Source organism: Scyliorhinus canicula, chromosome 2 (assembly GCF_902713615.1).
Source record: "Scyliorhinus canicula chromosome 2, sScyCan1.1, whole genome shotgun sequence".
In the NCBI taxonomy this organism is placed as follows: domain Eukaryota; kingdom Metazoa; phylum Chordata; class Chondrichthyes; order Carcharhiniformes; family Scyliorhinidae; genus Scyliorhinus; species Scyliorhinus canicula.
Genome location: NC_052147.1, coordinates 8,395,906 through 8,421,774, shown reverse-complemented (window position 1 = coordinate 8,421,774; position 25,869 = coordinate 8,395,906). Strand labels below are relative to the sequence as shown.

General features: G+C 45.7%; 1 protein-coding gene across 4 annotated transcripts in view; it reads left to right on the top strand.

The window, feature by feature from the left end:
* The window catches only part of dglucy (D-glutamate cyclase), a 98,118-nt gene that overhangs the window by 8,900 nt on the left and 63,349 nt on the right, over positions 1–25,869 (top strand). Inside the window, exon 2 of one of the 4 annotated variants that reach the window (XM_038773368.1) lies at positions 1,134–1,224. The exons of 2 other annotated variants lie outside the window; for them this stretch is intronic. In XM_038773368.1, coding sequence (XP_038629296.1) covers positions 1,147–1,224 — 78 coding nt within the window. In that variant the 5' untranslated portion in view covers positions 1,134–1,146. Of the gene's footprint in view, positions 1–1,133; positions 1,225–3,681; positions 4,152–25,869 lie in introns of those variants that run through there. One more of the 4 variants, XM_038773386.1, reaches the window with a different exon arrangement.

Sequence of the window (25,869 nt, the reverse complement as noted above, 5' to 3'; positions counted from 1 at the left end):
CATTAGGAATTTTTTCTGCCCACATTGGCAGTTACGTTTCTGGCATTACAATAATTTGAAAAAGTACTTAATTCGCCTTGTGATATCCTGAGGTTATGAAAGGCACGGGATGTGGAGAAAGAGTGTGCAATACATATTGAATAGACTTTCATACTGCTCCAGATAACCCTGAAGGCTAAATAATTCATTGTCTGAATAGTGGTTATTGGATAAGCAGCAAGAAGCTTTCTAGCGATTTGCTCGGTTAAGCTGCTTGGATTTCACTGGTTAAACTCAAGCTCTGCTCCTGCCCTTACACGTGAGTCGCAAGTCTGCCCTACATCTGAACCTTGTTAAACGGGATGTGGAGAAAGAGTGTGCAATACATATTGAACAGACACAAACTCTGCAAGTGGTTGAAGGTTTCTCAGTCTACAGAATTTCTATCTGGGTCAAATACTTGGCCAACCAAACAAGAAAACACATTTGCAAGAGAAAGTTTTTAACAAGTGGTTTTGCCATGAAGATGGTGCACTTCTAAAGGACACTGTTTTACCAACTCATATGAGTTTAGAAGGTTAAGGGGAGATCTAATAGAAACTTACAAGATAATACATGGCTTAGAAAGGGTGGACGCAAAAAAACTGTTTCCGTTAGACGAGGAGACGAGGACCCGTGGGCACAGCCTTAGAATTAGAGGGGGTAAATTCAGAACAGAAATGCGGAGACATTTCTTCAGCCAGAGAGTGGTGGGCCTGTGGAATTCATTGCCGCGGAGTGCAGTGGAGGCCGGGACGCTAAATGGCTTCAAGGCAGAGATAGATAAATTCTTGATGTCGCGAGGAATTAAGGGCTACGGGGAGAATGCTGGTAGGTGGAGTTGAAATGCCCATCAGCCATGATTGAATGGCGGAGTGGACTCGATGGGCCGAATGGCCTTACTTCCACTCCTATGTCTTATATGCACACACACATACATATACATGTATCACATGCATCCCAATGTTTTATGCAGATTAATTTCTATGGAGGGGATTTCCTAATACACATCCACCAAAACTTTAATGTTTACTTCATTTTCCAGTGTTTCTGTAGCGGTTAAGTTGGGGAGAATACTCCACCCACTATAAAAATTCTTTTGTTTTTTTCTGTAGACAAAACCCTTTTATGCTGCACTCTTCTAACCATATCAACTGTGACGTTCAGGATCAATACATTTTCATTAAAATAGGCTGTCTTTCCAAGGTAAAGTGTTACTAATGAATGAATAAATAATTCTAGATATGGCAACCTTATTAAAGTCGTCATGGCTCACAATCAGACCTTTAAAGTCTGCTAAGGGCAATTATTTAGGCAACAGTTGCAAACTGTACAAGCAACTTTGTTTAAAAGAAAATTGTAAAAATGGTCATGTTAACGGTACAGTAACACAGTGCAACATTTTTAGTAATGTAAATTCTAAGTTTGAATTTCTTCCCTGTGTTTAATTAGTTCTTTGGATGTGGGAACCGCTGATAAGGCCGATAGTTATTACCCTTCCATAGGAGCTTTTTAGGAAAGTGAGCCTTGAGCTACAGCAATTCATGTGGCAAAGGTGCTCCCACAGGTGCAGGTAGAAAGGGAGCTGCAGAATTTGACCCAGTGGCATATAAAATCTACACTTAGTCACAACCTCCCCCTTAAGCTTGCTCAACCCAGCTGCCTCTCCCTACTTCCATGATTACAGGGATCCGTGTTTAACATTCAGACCTGGAGGGAAAACACAGATGACTAAATTCCAATAGAAGAAGCGCCATAAAACGGACTTGCTTATCCAGAACGTATCAGTGATTAAGATCCGAAGGCCTCTTGAACAACAAATTGTTCAACCATTCACTAACTGATAGCCAGCATCATTCCTTATAAGGGAGTTTCTTTAAAATGGCCAGCAGAAGCCTTGGTTAAAAATTATCAAAGGATTGCAAGATCGAGCCACTCACACATCACTAGACACTCACACCACTTGTCCCATTTTTACCTTAAATCACTCTTCTTATCTTTGATGATCATTCGCATACGAGTATGATTGTCTACCTAAGAAACTCTGTGCTACTAGTCATGGGTTCTGTGTGTCCCTGCATGGCTGATGAGCCCAATCCTAGAGCCGCATTTCTGACTATACACTTGGTAGGTGTTTCCAGAAGGTGGGATTGTCAGCCTTAGATGAGAGGTGGCTCTCCAGGTAGGGAGGTTCCACGTTTAGGAGGGCTTCTCTGTTGATCTTGATGGAAGGCGAGACCAGATATTGCCCTGCGGTGGATTGGTAAAGGACTTATGTCTTCATGAGGTTGAGGCTGAGACCAATTCCTCGGTATGCTTCTCCAAAGGTGTTAAGCATGGCTTGGAGTGCGGAGATAGCGTTGTCATCCGCATACTGAAGTTCTGTGAGCCATGTCAGTGTTGTTTTCTTCTTGGATTTCAACTGGTTGAGGTTGAAAGGCTTTCCGTCCATCCTGTAGACCAGGGGTGGGCAAACTACGGCCCGCCAAAGGTCTTTATGCGGCCCACCAAGTCATTAAAAAAAAATTTTTTTAAATTTTAATTTAAAAAAGTAAAATAATTACTTCACCCGGTTATGATTCTGGGCGCCTCATATAGAACATAGAACAGTACAGCACAGAACAGGCCCTTCGGCCCTCGACGTTGTGCCGAGCAATGATCACCCTACTCAAGTCAACGTATCCACCCTATACCAGTAAGTAACCCAACAGCCCCCCCCCCCCCCCCCCCCCATTAACCTTAAAAAAAATTTTTAATTTTTTTTTTAAGGTTAATGGGGGGGCTGTTGGGTTACTTACTGGTATAGGGTGGATACGTTGACTTGAGTAGGGTGATCATTGCTCGGCACAACGTCGAGGGCCGAAGGGCCTGTTCTGTGCTGTACTGTTCTATGTTCTATATGAGGCGCCCAGAATCATAACCGGGTGAAGTAATTATTTTACTTAATATACTATGCGGCCCTTTAAAATTGTGAATTTCTGAATGTGGCCCTTGCACGGAAAAGTTTGCCCACCCCTGCTGTAGACGATGTCCACTTTACTGGGAAGCTTGTTCTTGACAAGGTGAAGGACAATAATAATAATTATTGAGACACTATGCTTCACAATTCTAGCATGAGGTCTGCTATGTAGTCATTCACTCACACCTCTTGTACCATTTTTATCACAGCATTCCACGCAGAACACCCATAAATCATTGTGTATCTAGATATATGCAGTTGAAGCGGAATGTCAACATCTTTCTAGCAACATTTGTTACATTGTAGAAAGACAACTCATGAAGGATAGTACTGAATCCAACCCTTTTACATTTTTATCAGCATTTATTCACAGTTTTACACATTACAACCATACATTTCCAACTCAACAATCTCAATTTAAATATGTATCTGTTTCTCGGGGCACAACTGAAACTACAGTTAATGTACACCACATACAATCAAACACAATTAATAAACAATTAACACTTAGCTCTATTCAATATCTTCCAATAGATGCAACACCATGGTCATAATATTTTCTTAAACTCTTCCAACCATATTATTACGATAGGCGCAAGTGACGAAGCTAACATGTTTCAGACCATCACAGGCGAAACTGAATGATTATTCCATCATGCTCCTTACTTGTAACAATATATTTACCTTAAACTCATGAATAAAATGTATCGTTTACAATCTTATGCCAGTACAATGCAGTTTTAGCTCATTGTAGGCTGGTTCCGCAGGCTGCCAAGGACATTGACATATTTAAATAATATGAGCTCTCGTTTCTCCGCCCCCAAGCTTGCTGCATCATGGATAAATACAGTGCGAAAGGAGGCTATTTGGCTCAATATTGCCTATGCCTGCTTTTTGTATAGCTGGTCAATTAATGCCACTGCTGTGCTATCTTCTCATATCCTTGCAATTTTTTTCCCCTTCAAGTATTTATCCAATTCCCTTTCGAAAGTTACTTTTGAATCTGTTTCCACGGCCCTATCAGAGAGTGCATTCCAGACCAAAACAGTTCACTGCATAAACATCTTCTTCATCACGTGGGTTTGGTTCTTGTGACCAGTTAATTCAGTAACAGCTGAGAAGAAACAAAGAGAGCCTCTGGTGAACCAAGAACATGAGCCAATGTGTTATCCAGGTCAGTTTCACTTGTGAAGACACCATCAGGAATGTTAATTAATTTCAGTGGATGGAAAATCATGGGGAGTGTACCATTGAGTTTCAGATGTGTGCTCTTTCACTTTGGGAGCATGTATTTAAAGGTTTGTCTCCTGTCAATATTTTTTTTTGGTCCGCCCACCTCAGCAACACACTTATTAGATCTCACATAACCGCTACCTCTTAATTTGTCCAACCTCTTTCTGAATATGTTCAATCTTCGTGGTGCTTTGCACTCCTGGTTTTAACCTGGAGTAACTTACATATTTTTTTAATATATCAGGCCTTTGTGTGTCCTGAAGTAACCAAATAAAAATACTACAGTGACTTCTAAGATTAAGGTGTTTTGTTCTGATTCATACTTGTGGTTTTAGGCCTTTTTGTAATCATTAACCACACAGGCACAACAAAGTAGGGCTGAAGTTCTTTCTGAGTCATTTCTTGCATATCATCATTGGAGCAATCTGTTCTTACTTTGTTTTATTTTATTCTGTATTTCCTTCGCACATTCCCTTGCACTTGCCACTCTCCAACCTCCTTCCTCCAGGGATGACAGATGAATTGATGGCATTCAGAACTGAATATCCAAGGGTATTCGATATTTAAAGGACAGACAAAAAGAGAAAGGACGTGGTATGGTGTTATTTAAGGATGAATTCAGTGCAGCAGTGAGAGAGGATATTGGCTCGGAAAATCTAGATGTAGAATCAGTCTGCGTTGGACGATGAAGCAACAAAGGCAGAAAAAACACTAATGGGAGTTGTCTATTAGCCTCCAAACAGCAGTAGTAAGGTAAGGTGCTACAGTAATCATGGGTGACTTGAATCTACATATATATTGAGCAAACAAAATTAGCAACAATACTGTGGCAGATGAATTCCTGTAGTGTGTACGAGATTGATTTTTTAGACCAGTATGTTAGAACATATAACATACAGTGCAGAAGGAGGCCATTTGGCCCATCGAGTCTGCACCAACCCACTTTAAGCCCTCACTTCCACCCTATCCCCTTAAACCAATTACCCCGCCTAACCTTTTTGGACACTAGAAGTAGAAGTTCATTTTTTTGATTCTGTTAAGAGTTTTTGAATGAAGGAGATGCTGCTTTTAAAGTGGGCCATCGCAGCCCTGATAATCAGTGACATCTAAAAATATTAAATTTCAGCCAGTTCTAGAGCTTATTAACATCAGCAGAACGAAACCAGATATTGTCAGATCATCAATCCTGGATGTGATTAACAGCAGCATAAACACCAAAATCCCTGCAGTCACTTGTCAACTTGCTGATTTATCAGCTCATATCGTGACTGAGTGAATCCTTTCCCACAGCGTCGATGGTCGGTCTCTTCCCTTTGTGAATGTGTTGGTGTACACTGAAGGTGGATGACCTCCTGAGCGTCTTTCCAATGAAACTGCAGCTGAATGGCTTCTCCATAGAGTACCTGCGCTGGTGTCTTAGCAGATTGAGTGAATCCCTTACTACACACTTAGCAGGTAAATGGTCTCTCTCCGGTGTGAACACGATTGTGTACACGGAGATTAGATGAAGACGTGAACCTCTTTCCACAGGACATGCAGCTGAATGCTCCATCCTAAGAGTGCATTTGTTGGTCTAACATGAGTCTGGCTGAGAGTGAATCCCTTCTCACACACAGAACAGGTGAACACCCTCTTCTCAACAGTGAAAGGCATTCAGCCTCTGATCTTCGGGTAAGCGTTCTCCAAGGTGGCCTTTAGGACACGCAACAATGCAGAATCGCCGAGCAGAAACTGATAGCCAAGTTCCGCACGCATGAGTATGGCCTCAACCAGGACCTTGGATTCATGTGTCATTACATTCACCTCCACCATCTTGCCTGGGCTTGCAAAATCCTACCAACTGTCCTGGCTTGAGACAATTCACACCTCTTTAACCTGTGATTATCCCTCTCTCCATTCGCACCATCTGGACCTGTAAAGACTTTAATTACCTGCAAAGACTCGCATTCAATGGATCATCTTGCATCATTGACTTTGTCTATATATGAGTTTGTGGAATCCACCTCTTCACTCACCTGATGAAGGAGCTGCGCTCCGAAAGCTAGTGACTCCAAAAAAACCTATTGGACTTTAACCTGGGGTTGTAAAACTTTTTACGGCGAGATTATGGGATTGAAAGCCAATAAATCCCCAGGAACTGGTAACCTACATCCCAAGGTACTGAAGGAGGTGGCCTTGGTAACAATGAATGCATTGGTTGTCATCTTCCAAAATTCTGTAGATTTTGCAACAGTCCCGACAGATTAGAGGGTGGAAAATGCAATTTAAAAAGGAGGGAGGGAAAAATTAGGGATTACAAACCGGGTACCTTAACATCAGTACGTAGAAGCATTACAGTGCAGTACAGGCCCTTCGGCCCTTGATGTTGTGCCGACCTGTGAAACCAATCTAAAGCCCATCTACATTATTACACTATCATCCATATGTTTATCCAATGACCATTTAAATGCCCTCAATGTTGGAGAGTACACTACTGTTGCAGGCAGGGCATTCCACACCCGTACTACTCTCTGAGTAGTCCTATATCTATCTCCCCTCAATTTAAAGTTATGCCCCCTCTTGCTAGCCATCACCATCCGAGGAAAAAGGCTCTCACTGTCCACCCTATCTAATCCTCTGATCATCTTGTATGCCTCTATTAAGTCACCTCTTAACCTTCTTCTCCCTAACGAAAACAGCCTCAAGTCACTCAGCCTTTCCTCATAAGATCCTCCATACCAGGCAACATTCTGGTAAATCTCCCCTGCACCCTTTGCAATGCTTCCACATCCTTCCTATAATGCGGCGACCAGAACTGCACGCAAAACTCCAAATGCGGCCTCACCAAAGTTTTGTACAGCTGCAACATGACCTCATGGCTCCGAAACTCAATCCCTCTACCAATAAAAGCTAACACACCATACGCCTTCTTAACAACCCTATCAACCTGGGTGGCAGCTTTCAGGGATCTATGTACATGGACACCGAGATCTCTGTGCTCATCCACACTACCAAGAATCTTACCATTAGTCCAGTACTCTGTATTCCTGTTACTCCTTCCAAAATGAATCACCTCACACTTTTCTGCATTATACTCCATTTGCAACCTCTCAGCCCAGCTGTGCAGCTTATCTATGTCCCACTGTAACCTGCAACATCCTTCTGCCTGTCCACAACTCCACCGACTTTAGTGTCATCCGCAAATTTACTCACCCATCCTTCTACGTCCTCCTCCAGGTCATTTATAAAAATGACAAACAGCAGCGGCCGCAAAACAGATCCTTGTGATACACCACCAGTAACTGAACTCCAGGCTGAACATTTCCCAGCAACCACCACCGTCAGTAGTAGGGAAAATGATAGAATATTATGAAGAATGCGATAATAGGACACTTAGAAAATATCAACAGGATTAGACAAAATCAACATGGATTTATCAAAAGGAAAGCATGTTTGACAAACCTAGAGTGTTTTGAGGACCTAACTATTAGAATAGATAAGGGAGAAGGGTGGCATGGTGTAGCAGTGGTAAGCATTGCTGCTTCATGACATCGAGGACCTGGGTTTGATCTGGGCCCTGGTCACTGTCTGTATGGAGTTTGCATGTTGTCTCCATGTCTGCGTGGGTCTCACCCTCACAACCAAAAAAAGATGTGCAGGGTTGGTGGATAGGCCATGCTAAATTTTCCCTTAATTGGAATTTTAGATAAGGGAGAACCAGTGGATGTGGTGCATTTGGATTTTCAAATGGCTTTTGATAAAGTACCACATAAGAGGCCAGTGTGCCAGATTAAAGCACATGGGTTTGGGGGTAATATATTGGCATAGATTGAAAATTGGCTCGCAGACAAGAAATAGAGAGTCTCATAGAGGGAGTCCAACAAAGGTTCACCAGATGGATTCCTGGGATGGTGGAATTGTTGCATGAGGAGAATTTGGGTCTACTGTGTCTGTACTTACTGGAATTTGGAAGAATGAGAGGGGAAATAATTGAAGCATATCAAATAATAACAGGGCTGGACAGACAGACGCAGGAGTGCTGGAGGTGTCTAGAACAAGGGCGTCACAATTTCTGGATACAGGGTAGGTCATTTAGGACTGAGATGAAAAGAAATTTCTTCACTCAGCGGGTGGTGAACGTGTGGAATTCTCTACCACAGGAAGCTGTAGAGGCCAAGTCACTAAATATATTTTAGAAGGAAATAGATAGATTTCTAGATTCTAAAGGTACCAAGGGGCATGGGTAGCGTGCAGGAGTCTCGTGTTGAGATAGAATGGTAGAGCAGGCTCGAACGGCTGGATGGTCTCCTCTTATTTTCTATGTTTCTATCAATAATATTGCTTGATTGACCAAAATGGGTGCATTCCGATATAAGGTGTCAGCTGTTGCTCAGTGAGTGGTGTCATAATATCCACTCATGTATATCATGAGATGCAGACAGGCAGTGATTGACACACAGGATAACCAATGAACACACACGACACAGAACAACCAATCACCAGACAGGGCACCACCACTATAAAGCCCACAGGGCATTAAAGCTCTCCCTCTCTCACAGGACACGGCTTGGGAGATAGTCGGAATGCACAGGCCAATGAACATCATCACCATGTGATATAGAGGTAGTCTGGTCAAGCTAGTAGGAGGTTATCAGTTAGGTTAGTAGAGTGTCAACCCACAGCAGATTATGTACAGCAATCAACAGGTTCAATAAAGCAGTGTTGGACCATCTCCTGTGTCGGAAGCCTGTTTCTCGTTTTACTGCATCCAGTTGCAGTCGATGTTGGACCAACACAGATAACACATCAAGTGGCACTTTCACCTTTGTGGGAAGTCCCTCTCCAGAAACATGAGCACAAAATCCAGACTGCCACTCCCAGCATAGTGGAACACCCCCTCAGTACGATCAGGGCTGCTGTCTGTCGTGAGATACGTTAATGGGGATTGGAGTAAAAGTGTAAGGAAGTCTTGTTTTAATTGTTCAGTGTACTGTCAGATTGTCAGCCTACATTATGTGCTCAAGTCCTACAGTGGAGTGTAACCCCATTTTTTTGCTACCATGGAATATGAAAATCAACCTCTCTGCCTCAATAGCCGTAAGAACAGGAGGAGGCAACCCCTGCCTTTTTGTTAGATCATATTGATCTGTACTTCAGTTTTATTAATCTGTTTTTCCTTGACCCTTACAGCAACAACTTTATTCATGTAGCATCTTTAATGTAATCAACGTCCCAAGGTTCTTCACAGGAGTGTCATGAAGCAAAATTAAACGCTGAACCACATGAGATGACCAGTTGGCTGAAATCTTTCAAAATGATGTGGGTTTTAAAGAGTGTTTTAAAGGAAGGAAAAATGGGAGGGAATCAGGCAGGGAATTCCAGAGTTTAGGGGACAGAAGCAGTTTAACAAAAATGTATTATTCATTGGATATGGGGATGCTGACAAGGCTAGCATTTATCGCAAAGTCCTAATTGTCTTTGAGAAGATGGTCGTGAGCTTCCCTCTTGAAACACTACTGTCATTGTGCAATTAAAATCAGAGATGCTCAAAGGACAGAATTAGATGAACGGAGATATCTTGGAGCGTGTGGAGCTGGAGGGGATTACAGAGAGGGAGAAGGATGAAGCCATGGAAAGATTTGGCAACAAAGATAAGAACATTTAAATCCAAAGGCATTTCTTTACTGGAAGCCAATGTAGGTCAGCAAGCACAAGAGTGATAGTTGAACAGGATTTGTCGTAAGGGTGCATGGCAGCAAAGTTTGGATAACTTGAAGTTTACTGGGAAAATAATTAGAATAATTCAGTATAGCGGAAACACACAAATGAGTGCTTCAGCAGCAGATGAGCAGAGGCAGGGACAAAATTGGGGAATATTATGCAGGTGGAAATAGGCAGTCTTAATACTGGCATGGATGCATGGTCAGAACTCATTGCAATTCAACACCAAAGTAGTGATTCAGTCTTGCTCAATATTCAGAGAAAGACATGGAGACTGCAGCTCCTGCGGTTATGACAAGGCCTAAACAACATAACGGGCTACAAAGTGAAGCTGTGCATTATCTCCAGCAGCAGCGCACGCCACCCCAATGAACTCAATGCATTCTATGCTCGGTCCGTGCAGGAAACCAACAATCTGCTGTCGAGTGCCCCAGCGGCCCTAACACACCATACCCACCATCACAGCTTCCGAAGTCAGATCGGCCTTCCTGAAAGTGAACCCTCGGAAGGCGACGGGGCCAAACAGGATCTCTGGTCGTGCACTCAGAGCCTGCGTGGACCAGCTGGCAGGTGTGTTCGTGGACATCTTTAACCTGTCCCTACTCTGCTCAGAGGTCCCCACCTGCTTCAATAAGACCACCATCATACCGGTGCCAAAAAAGAGCCAGGCAACCGGTGGCCCTGACCTTAGTCGTATTGAAGTGCGAGGGATTGGTCATGAAGCACTCCATGCTCCCAGAATGCCTTGACCCACTGCAATTTGCATACCGCCAAAACCGGTCCACAGCAGATGCCATTTCCCTGGCCCTACACTCATCCCTAGAGCATCTCGACAACAATGACTCCTCCATCAGACTCCCATTAATTCACTATAGCTCCGCTTTTGACACCATAATCCCAGCCAAGCTCGTATCAAAGCTCCAAAACCTAGAACTTGGCTCCTCACTCTGCAACTTGATCCTCGACTTTCTGACCCACACACCACAATCAGTAAGAATAAACAACACCTCCTCCTCCACAATAGTCCTCAATAGCAGGCCCCCGCAAGGCTGTGTATTTAGCCCCCTACTATACTCCCTGCACACGTGACTGCGTGGCAAAATTTGGTTCCAACTCCATCTACAGGTTTGCTGACGATATGACCATAGTGGGCCGGATCTCAAACAACAACGAGCCAGAATACAGGCGGTGAAGCACTATCAATTACGATGAGACGAGAGTAGAGTGTAATCGAGGCTTTATTACGCAGAGATGTGTACCCTCCCACAGCTTCTGCCGAAATGGCTGCAGCTCGGAGAACCCACACATTTATACTCTGCCTACTGGGCACAGCCAGCAGGCAGGGATCTACCCCTGTACCTGTAGTACTGGAGCCTTACTGTAATACACCTCATATGCGATATATGTGCAACAGTGGTGACTACCACATTCACCCCCTGTTAAAAAAGAGTCCAGCAGGGGTGGTGGAAGACTATTTACGTGCATATGTTAACAGTTTAGGAAAAGCTTACAAATTCAAATGATCGGGCATCTTGATCCTCTGTTGTGAGCGCCGCAGTCCCGGTGGCGAATCAGGCGTCGGTTCGGTCGCCGGTGACTCTGGGAGCATGTCGACCTCATTTTTATCCCCGGGTGGGACTAAGGGGAGGAAGGATCTTCCTGGAGCGGGGGCTGTGGTGAGATGCGCTGTGGGGGGGGGGGGGGGGGGAGGTGCCAGGGCAGGGGGGGTGGTGTTGGGACCCAGCTGGCGCCTGGTCCCTGAGGGAGACTGTCTTGGCGGCCGTCGGGGTACGCCATGTAAGCGTACTGTGGGTTCGCATGGAGTAGCTGTACCCTCTCGACCAACGGGTCCGCCTTGTGGAGCCGCATATGTTTGCGGAGGCGAATGGGTCCTGGAGCTGCCAGCCCCGGAGGTGGACTTCCTGGGGAAGGCAAAGAGATGTTCATGGGGGGTTTCATTAGTCACAATGCAAAGGAGCGACCGAATGGAGTGAACGGGGTCGGGGAGTGTGGTAGTCACCACTGTTGTATTGTATATATCGCACATGAGGTGTATTACGGTAAGGCCCCCGTACTACAGGTACGGGGGTAAATCTCTTCCTGCTGGCTTCGCCCAGTAGGGCGAGTATAAAGTGTGGGCTCTCGGAGCTGCAGCCATTTCGGCAGCAGCTGCGGGACGCTACACATCTCTGCGTAATAAAGCCTCGATTACACTCTACTCTCGTCTCATCGTAATTGATAGTGCATCAATTTATTACGCAGAGATTTTACAACGATGGATCTCCGCATCAAGCCTGATCGCCTGCAGCTGCACCCTCAAGCAGACAACGCCAAGTCGGCCTTCGCACATTGGCTAGCTGCTTTGAAGCATACATCGGATCTGCGACAGAACCACCCTCAGAGGCACAGAAGCTCCAGATCCTGTATCTCCCCTCATCCGGGACGCGCCTACCTACGCTGAGGCCATGGCGCTATTGAAGGAGAACAACGCTCAGGAGACCAACAAAATCTACGCCAGGCACCTTCTGTCCACGCGGCATCAACTCCCTGGTGAGTCTGTGGGAGATTTCTGGCGTGCCCTGCACGCCTTGGCGAGGGACTGCGATTGCCAGGCCGTTTCGGCCGTTGAACATTCTGAACTTCTAATTAGAGACGCGTTCGTTACGGGCATAGGGTCAGCTTACATCCGCCAGCGCCTCTTAGAAGGGGCTACCCTCGACCTCGTGGCGACCCAGAAACTAGCGATCTCGCTCACAGTCGCCTCCCGCAATGTACAGGCATATGCCCCTGACCGCAAGGCCCACCCTTTGTGGACATCATGGACCCCGCCAGCGAACAACCCATCGTGGACCTCACCAGCCAACCAACCCTGGGGGACCCAAGTACTACTTCTGCGGACAGACAAAACACCCCGTCAGCGCTGCCCGGCGCGGAGCACGCTCTGCAAGGCCTGCGGGAAGAAAGACATTTCGCTGCCATGTGCCAGGCCCGCTCGATCGCCGCTATTGTCCCTGCACCCCCCCATGTGTGACAGGTGGATGCCGCCATCTTCCTCGCCTCAGACCACATGCGGCCCGTTGGCGCCACCATCTTGCTCACCTCACGGCCCGTGGGTGCCACCATCTTGCCTGCCTCAGGACACGTGTGACCCGTGGGCGCCGCCATCTTTAATGCCGCCCGCCGTGTACGCCCCATGGGCGCCGCCATTTTCTCCGCCTCAGGGCCCCTGCTCATCAGGCACCTTATTGGGCCACTCATCACCTGCAACCGCCGCCGACCAGCCACGTCACGCCTCCATCATGATCGAACAGTCCCGACCGCACAACCTCGCGACCACCTCGACGACAGTGCAGGTCGACGGGCACGAGACATCCTGCCTTCTGGACTCCAGGGGTTCTTCTCTTACTACGCCCAGTGGGTCCCTAACTATGCGGACAAGGCCCGCCCACTCATTCACTCCACCGTTTTCTCACTGACGGCCGAGGCTCACCAGGCCTTCAACCGTGTCAAGGCCGACATCGCCAAGGCCGCGATGCACGCGGTCGACGAGCCGCTACCCTAAGTCGAGAGCGATGCATCAGACGTCGCTCTGGCCTCAACCAGGCAGGCAGGCCCATGGCATTCTTTTCCCATGCCTCCGAAATTCAGCTCTCCTCCGTCGATAAGGAGGCCCAAGCCATAGTAGAAGCTGTGCGGCATTGGAGGCATTACCTGGCCGGCAGGAGATTCACTCTCCTCACTGACCAACGGTCGGTTGCCTTCATGTTCAACAACACACAACGGGGTAAGATCAAAAATGATAAGATCTTGAGGTGGAGGATTGAGCTCTCCACCTACAATTACAAGATTTTGTATTGCCCTGGTAAGCTCAACGAGCCACCCCGGTGCCCAATCCTGAGGTACATGTGCCAGCGCACAAGTGGTCCGACTCCCGACGATCTCTGTCACCCAGGGGTCACCTGTTATTTTCACTTCATAAAGGCCCGCAACCTGCCCTACTCCATCGAGGAAGTCAGGTCTATCACCAGAGACTGCCAGGTCTGCGCAGAGTGTAAACCGCACTTCTACCGGCCAGACCGAGCGGACCTGGTGAAGGCCTCTCGCCCTTTTGAACGCCTCAGCGTGGATTTCAAAGGGCCCCTCCCCTCGACCGACCAAAACAGGAGGTCCTCCCTGATGCACTATAAATTACGACGAGACGAGAGTAGAGTGTAATCGAGGCTTTGTTACGACGAAATGGCTGCAGCTCGGAGAACCCACACATTTATACTCCGCCTACTGGGCGGAGCCAGCAGGCAGGGATCTACCCCCGTACCTGTAGTACAGGAGCCTTACCGTATTACACCTCATATGCGATATATATATAACACTGGTGACTACCGCAGGCGGGAGATAGAGAACCTAGTGGAATGGTGCAGCGACAACAATCTCTCCCTCAATGCCCGCAAAACTAAAGAGCTGGTCATTGAATTCAGGAAGCAAAGTACTGTACACACCCCTGTCAGCATCAACGGGGTTGAGGTGGAGATGGTTAGCAGTTTCAAATTCCTAGGGGTACACATCTCCAAAAATCTGTCCTGGTCCGCCCATGTTGACGCTACCACCGAGAAAGCACAACAGCACCTATACTTCCTCAGGAAACTAAGGAAATTCGGCATGTCCACATTAACACTTACCAACTTGTACAGATGCGAAATAGAAAGCATCCTATCTGGCTGCATCACAGCCTGATATGGCAACTGCTCAGCCCAAGACCGCAAGAAACTTCAGAGAGTCATGAACACCGCCCAGTCCATCAGACAAACCTGTCTCCCATCTATTGACTCTATCTACACCTCCCGCTGCCCGGGTAAAGTGGGCAACATAATCAAAGACCCCTCCCACCTGGCTTACTCACTCTTCCAACTTCTTTGGGCAGGAGATACAAAAGTCTGATAACACACATGAACAGACTCAAAAACAGCATCTTCCCCACTGTTACCAGACTCCTAAACGATCCTCTTATAGACTAACCTGCTCATGGATGCTCAGTCTGGGTTCCGCCAGGGTGAGTCAGCTTCTGACCTCATTACAGCCTTGGACAAGAACTGAATGCTAGAGGTGAGGTGAGAGTGACTGCTGTTGACATCAAGGCAGCATATTTGACCGAGTATGGCATCAAGGAGCCCTAGCAAAACTGGAATCGATGGGAATCAGGGGCAAACTCTCTGTTGGTTGGAGTCATACCTGGCACAAAGGAAGATAGTTATGGTGGTCGAAAGTCAATTGTCTCAGTTCCAGGACCCGACCTCTATCACATGTGCAGTAGTTCCTCAGGGTAGTGTCCTAGGCCCAAAGATCTTCAATTTGCTTCATTAATGACCTCCCTTCTATCATCAGCTGAGAAGTGGGGATGTTCACACATGACTGCACAATGTTTAGCACAATTCGCGACTCCTCAGATAATGAAGTAGTCCATGTCAAAATGCAGCAAGTCCAGGACAAATATCCAGGCTTGAGCTGACAAGTGGCAAGTTACATTTGCGCCACACAAGTGCCAGGCAATGACCATCTCCTACAAGAGAAGATCTAACCATGGAACGACAGAAGATATAGATTCCATCCTTGAGGTGAACTGCCAGTATTCTCTTGCCCCTACACGAGTTGCTGGTGAGTAGGAAAAAGTTGCAGCTGCAATTTGAGCTACTCGGGCAGCAATTTGGGCAGCACGGTAGCATGGTGGTTAGCATAAATGCTTCACCCATGATTCAGTTTTTGGAGGGGTTGTCCTTCCCTGTGGTGGAAAGGGAGAGAAGGGAGGAGTTTGAATCCCCATTGGGCCCCGAAGAGATTATGAGATGTATTGGTTTAATGCACTCGGGTAAAGCACCGTGCCCAGATGGAAATCCCATCGAGTTCTATAAGAAATGTGCGGGGCTGTTGATCCCTCTGAGATTGGACACATTTAATGATTCCTTGTCCTGCGGTTTGCTGGTTACATTTGCTGGCTGAAGTGCTGGCAGTTCGAGCCCTGCCATCCAGGGGTGAGCTCAGAAGAACAGATAGGTTTGATCAAGGGTCGGCAGCTGTCGGCCAACATACGTTGATTATTAAATATCGTAATTTCCCTCTCTCCAGCGCCAGAACCAGAGGTGATTGTCCCAATGGACGCCGAAAAAGCGTTCGATAGGTGGAGTGGAGGTATCTATTTGAGATTCTCAAACCACTAGCCATTGTGTTAAGATCTTCCACTGAGTGGAGGGGGATAAAGCATGGAGGGAGGGAGCATAGGATTTCCCTGTATGCAGATGATCTTCTTTATATCACGGACCTAGTCTCCACCATGGATGAGATAATTAAGCTATTTGGGAGTTTTGGCTCCTTCTCAAACTATAAGTTGAATTTGGTTAAGAACAAATACATTCTGGTGAATCCCCCAGGGAGGGGTGTCGATCTGGGGATGTTGCCTTTTCACCTTGCCAGATCTAACTTTTGTTATCTGGGAATCTGAATGGTCCACGATTGGGCCTCACTTCATAAATTCTATAATGCTAATCTGGTGAATGGGGTTAAATCTGACTTGCAAAAGTGCGATAATCTCCCCTGTCCTTGATGGACAGGATTCAGACTGTTAAAATGAATGTCCTCTGGAAGTTTTTATTTCTGTTACAGTGTATCCCCACTTTTCTCCCTAAATCTTTCTTTGCTCAAATCAACAAAGTGATAACTTCCTTAATTTGGGTGGGACACCAAATGTTTTCAAAGAGGCAGACCATTGTGTGGCCTAACTTTACCTAATTTGTTATTTTATTACTGGGAAGAGTGCTGGACAGGTATGTCCCTGTGAAAATGAAGGACCAAAATGGCAGGATTAGGGAACCATGGATGACAGGGGAAATTGTGAGACTAGTCAAAAAGGAAAAACAAGCATACATAAGGTCAAGGCAACTAGAAGCAGACAAAACTTTTGAAGAATATAGAGAAAGTAGGAACAAATTCAAACGGGAGTTAGGAGGGCTAAAAGAGGCCATGAAATGTCACTGGCTTGCAGGGTCAAGGAAGTATCAAGGCCTTTTATACATATATAAGGAGCCCGAGAGTAGCTCGGGAAAGAGTAGGCCCACTCAAGGACAAAGGAGGGAAGTTATGATTGCAGTCAAAGGAAGTGGGTGATATCCTTAATGAATACGTTGCGTAGGTATTCACCAAGGAGAGGGACATGATAGATATTGAGGTTAGGGATGGGTGTGTGAGTATCTCGCACATGTCAGTATAATGAAGGAGGAAGTGTTGGATATTTTAAAATTCATTAAGGTAGACAGGTCTGTGCCGGATTGGAAAAATGCGAGGTTACTATGGGAGGCAGGAGAGGAAATAGCTGGGGCCTTAACAGATATCTTTTTATCATCTTTGACCACAGGTGAGGTTCCAGAGGACTGGAGAATAGCCAATGTTGTTCCATTGTTTAAGAAGGGTAGCAGGGATAATCCAGGTAATAGGCCGGCGAGCCTGATGACAGTGATGGGGAAGCTGTTGGAGAAGATACTGAGGTGTAGCCATCTGGGATGGCCACTTTCAGCATATAAAATGGACACTCTCAGAGCATACAGGGAAAAATGGACAATGCAAAGTAACAAGCAGGCACAGAACCTGAATGTGTATTTAGAAGACAGACTGCAGAGAGAACCAAAACTCTTGGCCGATTTGCACATTGATGGCCCATCTCCGATGAACCAAAGACTAGTGCTCAGATAGCTGATACCGCCCCAGAAATTCCGGCGCCACTACCTCAGCAAGAAGATACAAACAAAGCAAAGCCAACGGCCACTTAGGACACGCCCAGCCATCAAGGCACCCGCCCCTTTATTGGCTTATATCGATAGCGGTGATCGAGAATCTGCCCAATTGATTGGGACCAAGTTTAAGGCCCACCTAAAAGCGCGTGAAGCCCCCCCCCCCCCCTACCCCCGAGTATAAGAAGGAACCCCCGCCATGTGTTCGCTCTCTTGGAATCGGCTCTCAACTGGAGAGACCCACCTGCTCCACCAGAAGCAAGTAAGTTCAAGTTCAACGCTCGGTCCCAGACGGACGATCATAGCTATACTCCTGCTACCTCTTCGAACCCAACAGCCTCAGATCCGAACAACGGCCACTGTTCCTCTGATCTAAGTGGGCACCCGAAGTTAAGTATAGGTATTAGTGATGGATATAGTTTAGCCTGTAGTGTTATTGCGCATGAGTAAATCATACTGTGTGTAAATAAGATATCATTGACTTTGAACTAACTAACTGGTGTATTGGCTCTTCGATCGGTATTCGGTTGAACCTTGTGGCGGTATCAAGAGATACCTGGCGACTCTGAAAACATATTCATAATTAAAATTAAGAAAGGTGACCTTATTACTCGCCATATTTATAGCCATCAAAAGAGAGCAACGGAGGGACAGGATTTATTCACATTTTGAAACGAATGGACTTGTTAGTGACGGGCAACATAGTTTTGTAATGGGAAGGTCATGTCTTACCAACTTGATAAGAGTTTTTTTGAGGAGGTGACTGAAAGAAACCTACTATTTCTGATAGGTAAAAAGATCATTAATTAGCCATTTTATTATAAATATAAAAAGCCCAGTTTAAAAGTAATTTTGAAATTGATTCCTTTATGACACTGTAAAACTATACAATCAGTTTGCAAAGCACATAGTTTTTTGAGGAGGTGACAAAATTAATTTATGAGGGAAAGGCTGTGGATGTCGTCTACATGGATTTAAATCGGCTCATCCTCGCCCTCTTAAGTTGCACTCTGTATACCACCTTCAGCTGTATCAGCCCCAACCTCGCACATGAGGTGGAGACATTTACTCTCCGGAGCACCTCACACCAGACCCCCTCCTCTATAACCTCTCCCAACTCTTCCTCCCATCTACATGGATTTTAGTAAGGCATTTGACAAGGTACCTCATGGCAGACTGGTACAAAAGGTAAAGTCGCATGGGATTCGGAGTCTGCCAGCTAGATGGATAAGGAATTGGCTTGGCAACAGGAGATAGAGAGTAACAGTGGAAGGGAGTTTTTTGGAATGGAGATCTGTAACTCGTGGAGTTCCACAGGGATCACTGCTGGGACTACTGTTGTTTGTAATATATATAAATGATCTGAAGGAAATGTTGATGGTATGATTAGCAAGTTTGCAGATGACACTAAGATAGGTGGAGTTGCAGATATTAAGGGTACTGTCAGAGATTACAGGAGAATATAAATAGATTGGAGAGTTGGGCAGAGAAATGGCAGATAGAGTTCAATCCTGACAAATGAGGGCAGCACGGTGGCGCAGCGGGTTAGCACTGCTGCCTCACGATGCCGAGGTCCCAGGTTCGATCCTGGCTCTGGGTCACTGTCCATGTTGAGTTAGCACATTCTCCCGTGTCTACGTGGGTTTCGCCTCCACAACCCAAAGATGTGCAGGATAGACGCTAAATTGCCCCTTAATTGGAAAAAATTAATTGGGTACTCTAAATTTTTTTATTTTTTTTAAAATCCTGACAAATGTGAGGTGATGCATTTTGGAAGATCAAATTCAGGTGTGAATTATACAGTAAATGGTAGAACCCTCAGGAGCATTGATATACAGAGGGATCTGGGCATTCAGGTCCATAGTTCATGAAAGTGGCAATGCAGGTAAATAAGGTGGTTAAGAAGGCATATGGCATGCTTACCTTCATCGGCCGGGGCATTGAGTACAAGAGTTGGCAGGTCATGTTACAGTTGTATAAAACTTCAGTTAGGCCACATTTGGAATATTGGGTGCAGTTCTGGTCGCCACACTACCAGAAGGACGTGGTGCTTTGGAGATTGTGCAATGTTGCTGGTATGAAGAGTGTTTGCTATGAGGAGAGGTTGAATAAACTCGGATTGTTTTTGTTGGAAAGACGGGAGACCTGATTGAGGTCTATAAAATTACGAGAGGTATAGACAGGATGAATAGTCAGAAGCTTTATCCCAGGGTGGAAGACTCAATTACAAGGTGGTACAGGTTCAAGATGAGAGAGGAAAGTTTAGGGGAAATGTGCGGGGAAAGTTTTTCACGCAGAGGGTGGGGGGTGCCTGGAACGTGTTGCCAGTGGAGGTGTTGGAGGCAGGCACGATAACAACATTGAAGATGTATCTTGATAGACTCATGAACGGATGGGAATGGAGGGCTACAGATCATTTGGGCAATAAGTAGTAGGCCTAAATAAGGAATCTGGAGCGGTGCAGGCTTGGTGGGCCGAAGGGCCTGTTCCTGTGTTGTGATATTCATTCTTCTTTGTTCACTACCCTCAATGCCATGTGCTTTACATAGATACATAGAAGATAGGAGCATAAGGAGGCCTTTTGGCCCTTTGAGCCTGGTCCGCCATTCATCACGATCATGGCTGATCATTCAACTCAATAGCCTAATCCTGCTTTCTCCCCATAGCCTTTGATCCCATTCGCCCCAAGTGCTATATCCAGCTGCCTCTTGAATATATTCAAAGTTTTAGAATCAACTACTTCCTGTGGGAATGAATTCCACAGGCTCACCACTCTTTGTGTGAAGAAATGTCTCCTTATCTCTGTCCGAAATGGTTTACTCTAATCCTCAGACTGTGACCCCTGGTTCTGGACACACCCATCATTGGTAACATCTTCCCTGCAGCTCCCCTGCCTAGTCCTGTTAGAATTTTATAAGTCTCAGAGACCCCCTCATTCTTCTGAACTCCAGCGAGAACAATCCCAACCTAGTCAATCTCCTCTCATTTGACAGTCCCGCTATCCCTGGAATCAGTCTGGTAAACCTTCACTTCACTCCCTCGAAAGCAAGAACATCCTTCCTCAGAGAAGGAGACCAAAACTGCACACTATACTCCAAGTGTGGCCTCACCAAGGCCCTATACAATTGCAGCAACACATCCCTATTTCTATACTCGAAACCTCTTGCAATGAAGGCGAACATACCATTAGCCTTTTTTACCGTCTGTTGCACCTCCATGCTTAACTTCAGCGAATGGTGCATAAGGACACCCAGGTACACTGCACACTCCCCTCTCCCAATTTACAACCATTCAGGTAGTAATCTGAGGTGAAGAGGAAGTGGGAGGGTGAACCGGGTCTGGTTTTTGATGGGAGGCGGTGGAGTGAGGCTCTTCACAGGGTCAACTCAACCTCGTCCTGTGCTAGGTTCAGCTTGATTCAGTTCAAGGTGGTGCACAAGGTGTATCTGACCAAGACAAGGATGAGTGTCCTTTGCTCGGGGTGAAGGATAGGTGTGAACATTGTTTTCGGGTTCCGGAAAATCATACTCATATGATTTGGTCGTGTCTTAAACTTGTAAGCTTCTGGGTCTTCTTATTTAACACCATGTCAGGGATTCTTGATATTGAGCTGGAGCCTTTGTCCGCTGGTTGTCATTTTCGGGATTTTGAACTCGCAGTGCTACAGACGGTGGTGAAGGCGGGTATCCTTGCCTTAGCCTTGTTGATAGCCCGGAGGCGAGTTCTGCTGGGTTGATGATCTCTTACTCCGCCCAGTGCCTCGACCTGGTTGGGTGACCTCATGTGGTTCCTATATCTAGAGAAGGTCAATTACACAAGAGGGTCGGCAGAAGGGTCCTACTCGAGATGGCAGCCATTCATTTCCTTTCTGAGAGAGTTAGTCACCGTCAGCTATTGGACGGGGGGGGGGGGGGGGGGGGGGGGGGGTAGATTTTAGTCATATATGATGGGTTAGGTTTAGTGGGGTTGTTAGTTGTTGATTGTGCTATTCAAGCAATTGTTTAGTTTGTTTATTTGTTATAATGAAAAAATTCTTCAATAAAAATATTTTTTAAAGAACAAACAAATGTATGTGTATATGTCGGGGTGCATCTGTACAGAAGTGCATGGGGCCTTGACAGTAATCTTTGTATCCTCATTGACTACAGGTGAAGTTCCAGAGGACTAGAGAGTAGCCAATGTTGTTCCATTGTTCAAGAAGGGCAGCAGAGATAATCCAGAAAATTATAGGCCGGTGAGCCATCCGTCAGTGGTAGGGAAATTATTGGAAAAGATTCTTAGAGACAGGATTTACTCACATTTGGAAACAAATGGACTTATTAGTGATGGGCAGCATGGTTTTGTGAAGGGAAGGTCGTGCCTCACTAACTTGATCGAGTTTTCGAGGAAGTGACAAAGATGATAGATGAAGGAATGGCAGTAGATGTTGTATACATGGGCTTCAGTAAAGCCTTTGACAAGGTACCTCATGGTAGACTGGTACAAAAGGTGAAGTCACATGGGATCAGAGGCGAGCTGGCAAGTTGGATACCGAACTGACTTGGGCACAGAAGACAGAGGATAGCAGTAGAAGGGTGCTTTTCTGAATGGAAGGCTGTGACTAGCAGCGTTCCACAGAGATCACTTCTGGGGCCTTTGTTGTTCGTGGTGTAAATAAATGATTTGAAAGAAAATGTAGCTGGTCTGATTAGTAAGTTCGCAGACGACACAAAAATTGGTGGAGTTGCGGATAGCGAAGAAGATTGTCAGAGGATACAGCAAGATATAAACTGGTTGGAGTCTTCGGCTTAGAAATGGCAGATGGAGTTTAATCTGGACAAGTGTGAGGTAATGCACTTTGGAAAGTCCAATGCATGTAGGAATTACACAGTAAATGGTAGAACTCTTGCGAGTATTGACAGGCAGATCGATCTGGGCGTGCGTGTCCACCAATCACTGAAAATGGCAACGCATGTGGATAAGGTGGTCAAGAAGCCATATGGCATGCTGGCCTTCATCGGTCAGGACATTGAATATAAATATTGGCAAGTCATGTTGCAGGATCTTAGTTAGGCCTCATTTGGAATATTGTGTACAATTCTGGTCGCCACACTACCAGAAGGATGCGGATGCTTTGGAGAGGGTACAGAGGCAGCTTACTAGGATATTGCCTGGTATGGAGGGCATTAGCTATGAGGAGAGGTTAGATAAACTTGGTCAGATCTCACTAGAACGGCGGAGGTTGAGAGACAACCTGATAAGAGGTTTACAAGATTATGAGTGGCATGGACAGAGTGGAGTCAGATACTCTTTCCTAGGGTAGGGAGAGTCAAGTGCTAGGGGACATAGGTTTAAAGTGTGTGGGGAAAAGTTTAGAACAGATGTGCAAGGCAAGTTTTTTTACACAGAGGGTGGTAAATATGTGGAAAGGGCTGCCTGGGGAGGTGGTGGGAGCAGGTACGATAGTGGCATTTAAGGGGCATCTTGAGAAATATATGAATAGGGTGGGAATGGAAGGATATGGACTCCGTAAGTGCAGACGGTTTTAGTTTAGGCAGGTACCATGGTCGGCGCAGGCTTGGAGGGCCGAAGGGCCTGTTCCTGTGCTGTATTGCTCTTTGTATACAAAGTGCGTTAGCATGAGCGTGCCTGTGCATATTGTTATGGGCCTGGGTTTAGAGAACACCAAAGTGTATCATGGAATTCACCTGACCCACAACTTTTAATAGGGGAGCCCAGGGGCCCCTCCTACAGTTGTGATGCAGCAGACATCTAAAGTACTTTTAAAACAAAACCATGTTTATTCTATGAATCCAGTTAACATTTTATAAACACACAGTAAACATCTTAGCAACTATCAACTCAAATACTCCCCCCAAAGAATATAGTACTCTATAAGTAACCCTTAATCTTTCCTAGCAACATCCATAAGACAAATAGCCTCGTTAACAAAGATAGCTGGTTTTAAATTCTCTACTGAGAGCAGTTATCACTTTTAAATTAGCAAGTGATCTGAAGATATTCTTTACGTGCAGAGAGATCAAAATTACGCCTTGTTTGGCTGGATGCAGCTCCAACTCTGAAAACTAAACTAAACAAACACTGTAGCTGCGAGCTCAAACACGAAAGTAGAACAGACAGACAGCCCCGCTCCACCCCCACTCTGACATCACTGCAGCTATTTGATAAACACCCATTTCTTAAAGGTAATTTCACATGACAATATAAACATTGAGTACATGCCTGTGCATATGAATATTGAGTATATGTCTATGACAGAGTGTGCATGGTGCACACATATGTACGTTTAAGAATGTAAAAGTAAGTGAGCAAGTCTATGTGAATATAAAATAGAAACAGAAACTGTTGGAAAAATCTGCAGGCCTGGCAGCATTTGTAAAGAGAGAAATAGAATTAATGTTTCAAGTCCAATATGACTCTTCTTTGCAACTGATGTTGATTTCCAAAGAACAGTCATTTATAACTCTGTTTCTTTCTCCACAGAGGATTCCACAGGGTCACTCAGCTCCTGACCTCATTACAGCTTTGGTTCAAACGTAGACAAAAGAGCTGAATGCCAGGGGTGAGATGAGAGTGACTGCTATTGACATCAAGGCAGCATTTGACCAAGTATATCAGTCAATGATCCCTTGGAGTTAATGGCAATCAGGGAAAGGTCTCTGTTGGTTGGGGTCATACCTAGCTGCTTCATGTGACCTTCCTTCCATCATAAGATCAGAGGCGGAGATGTTTATTGATGCTTGGGCTGACAAATGACAAGTAACATTCAGGCCACGCAAGTGCCAGGCAATGACCATCTCCAACAAAAGACATTCTAACTATCAACCTTTGACATTCAATAACATTACATCACTGAACACCCACTGTCAATACCCTTGGAGTTATCATTGTCCAGAAACTGAACAGGACCAGCCTTATGAATACTGTGGTTACAAGAGGTCAGAGGCTCGGAATCCTGTGGCATATAACTCACTTCCTGACTCCCCAAAGCATGTCCACCACCCATAAGGTACAGGCTAGGAAAGTGATTAAACATTCTCAACTTGACTGATGAGTGCAGATCCAACAATGCTCAAGAAACTTGACATCATCCAGAACAAAGCAGCCTACTTGATGCTACGCTATTCACAAACATACACTCCCTCCACCACCCATACACAGTGGTAGTAGTATGTACCATCTACAAGATGCACTACAGGAACTGATCAAGACTACTTAGCACCTTCCAAACCCACGATCGCGACCATCTAGGACAGGGAAAACAGGTACATGGGAACACCTCCACCTGGAAGTTTCCCTTCCATCCACTCACCACCCTGACTTGGAAACGTATCGCCATTCCTTCACTGCCACTGGGTCAAAATCCTTTGCCTCCTTCCCGAACAACACTGTGGGTGTATCTACTGGGTATATGTACTGCAACAGTTCAGGAAGGCAGCTCATCACCACCTTCTTGAGGGCAGTTAGGGATGGGCAACAAATGTTGACCTAACCCATGAATGAATTTTTAAAAATCATGCTGCCAGACCTGCTGAATTTTCCCAGCTGTTATATTTCTTTGCTGCCGCAAAGAGAAAAGGTTTGGAGGTGCCCACATTCTGGATTCTTCATTGCGTATTCCACAAACTAGCCTGTCTGGGAGAGTATCATCAGGTGTTGTACCGAATTCACAATATGAGAGAAATGTACCTCTAATGCACTGATGGACTTGCCTCAGTTTTGCTCGGTGAACAAGATTCTGTAGCAGCATAAACGTTTTACGGCCAACTGAGCTGAGAAATATTGTGATCTTGAGGTCCTCCGGTGTCCAATTAGCTATTAAAAACAGTTGGAAACTTTCTTCATATGAATTCTATGTCTCATAATCCTCATAAAATCCGTCCATTGCGCCTGTTTTTCCTACCATTTCTGGACCCCAGTCTTAGGATCCACACTTTCTCTCTTCCGACTGTGTTGGCAAAGACGACCAGCAACTCGGAAATCTATCCCTTTTATGCCTGAGTATTTTGACTTTTCTGCCAAATAGTGGCCTCAGCGGTCGGCAGACTACGAAATCCCCATTCGCCGCAGTCCCTGTAGTTTTCCCACGTGCACGGTTCCTGCAGCCCAGACCTCACTCTCTTCAACGCAAGCAAACCTTCCCCGACTGTTGGTCTTTCTACTCACAGTTGCAGTCGAAAGGTTTTG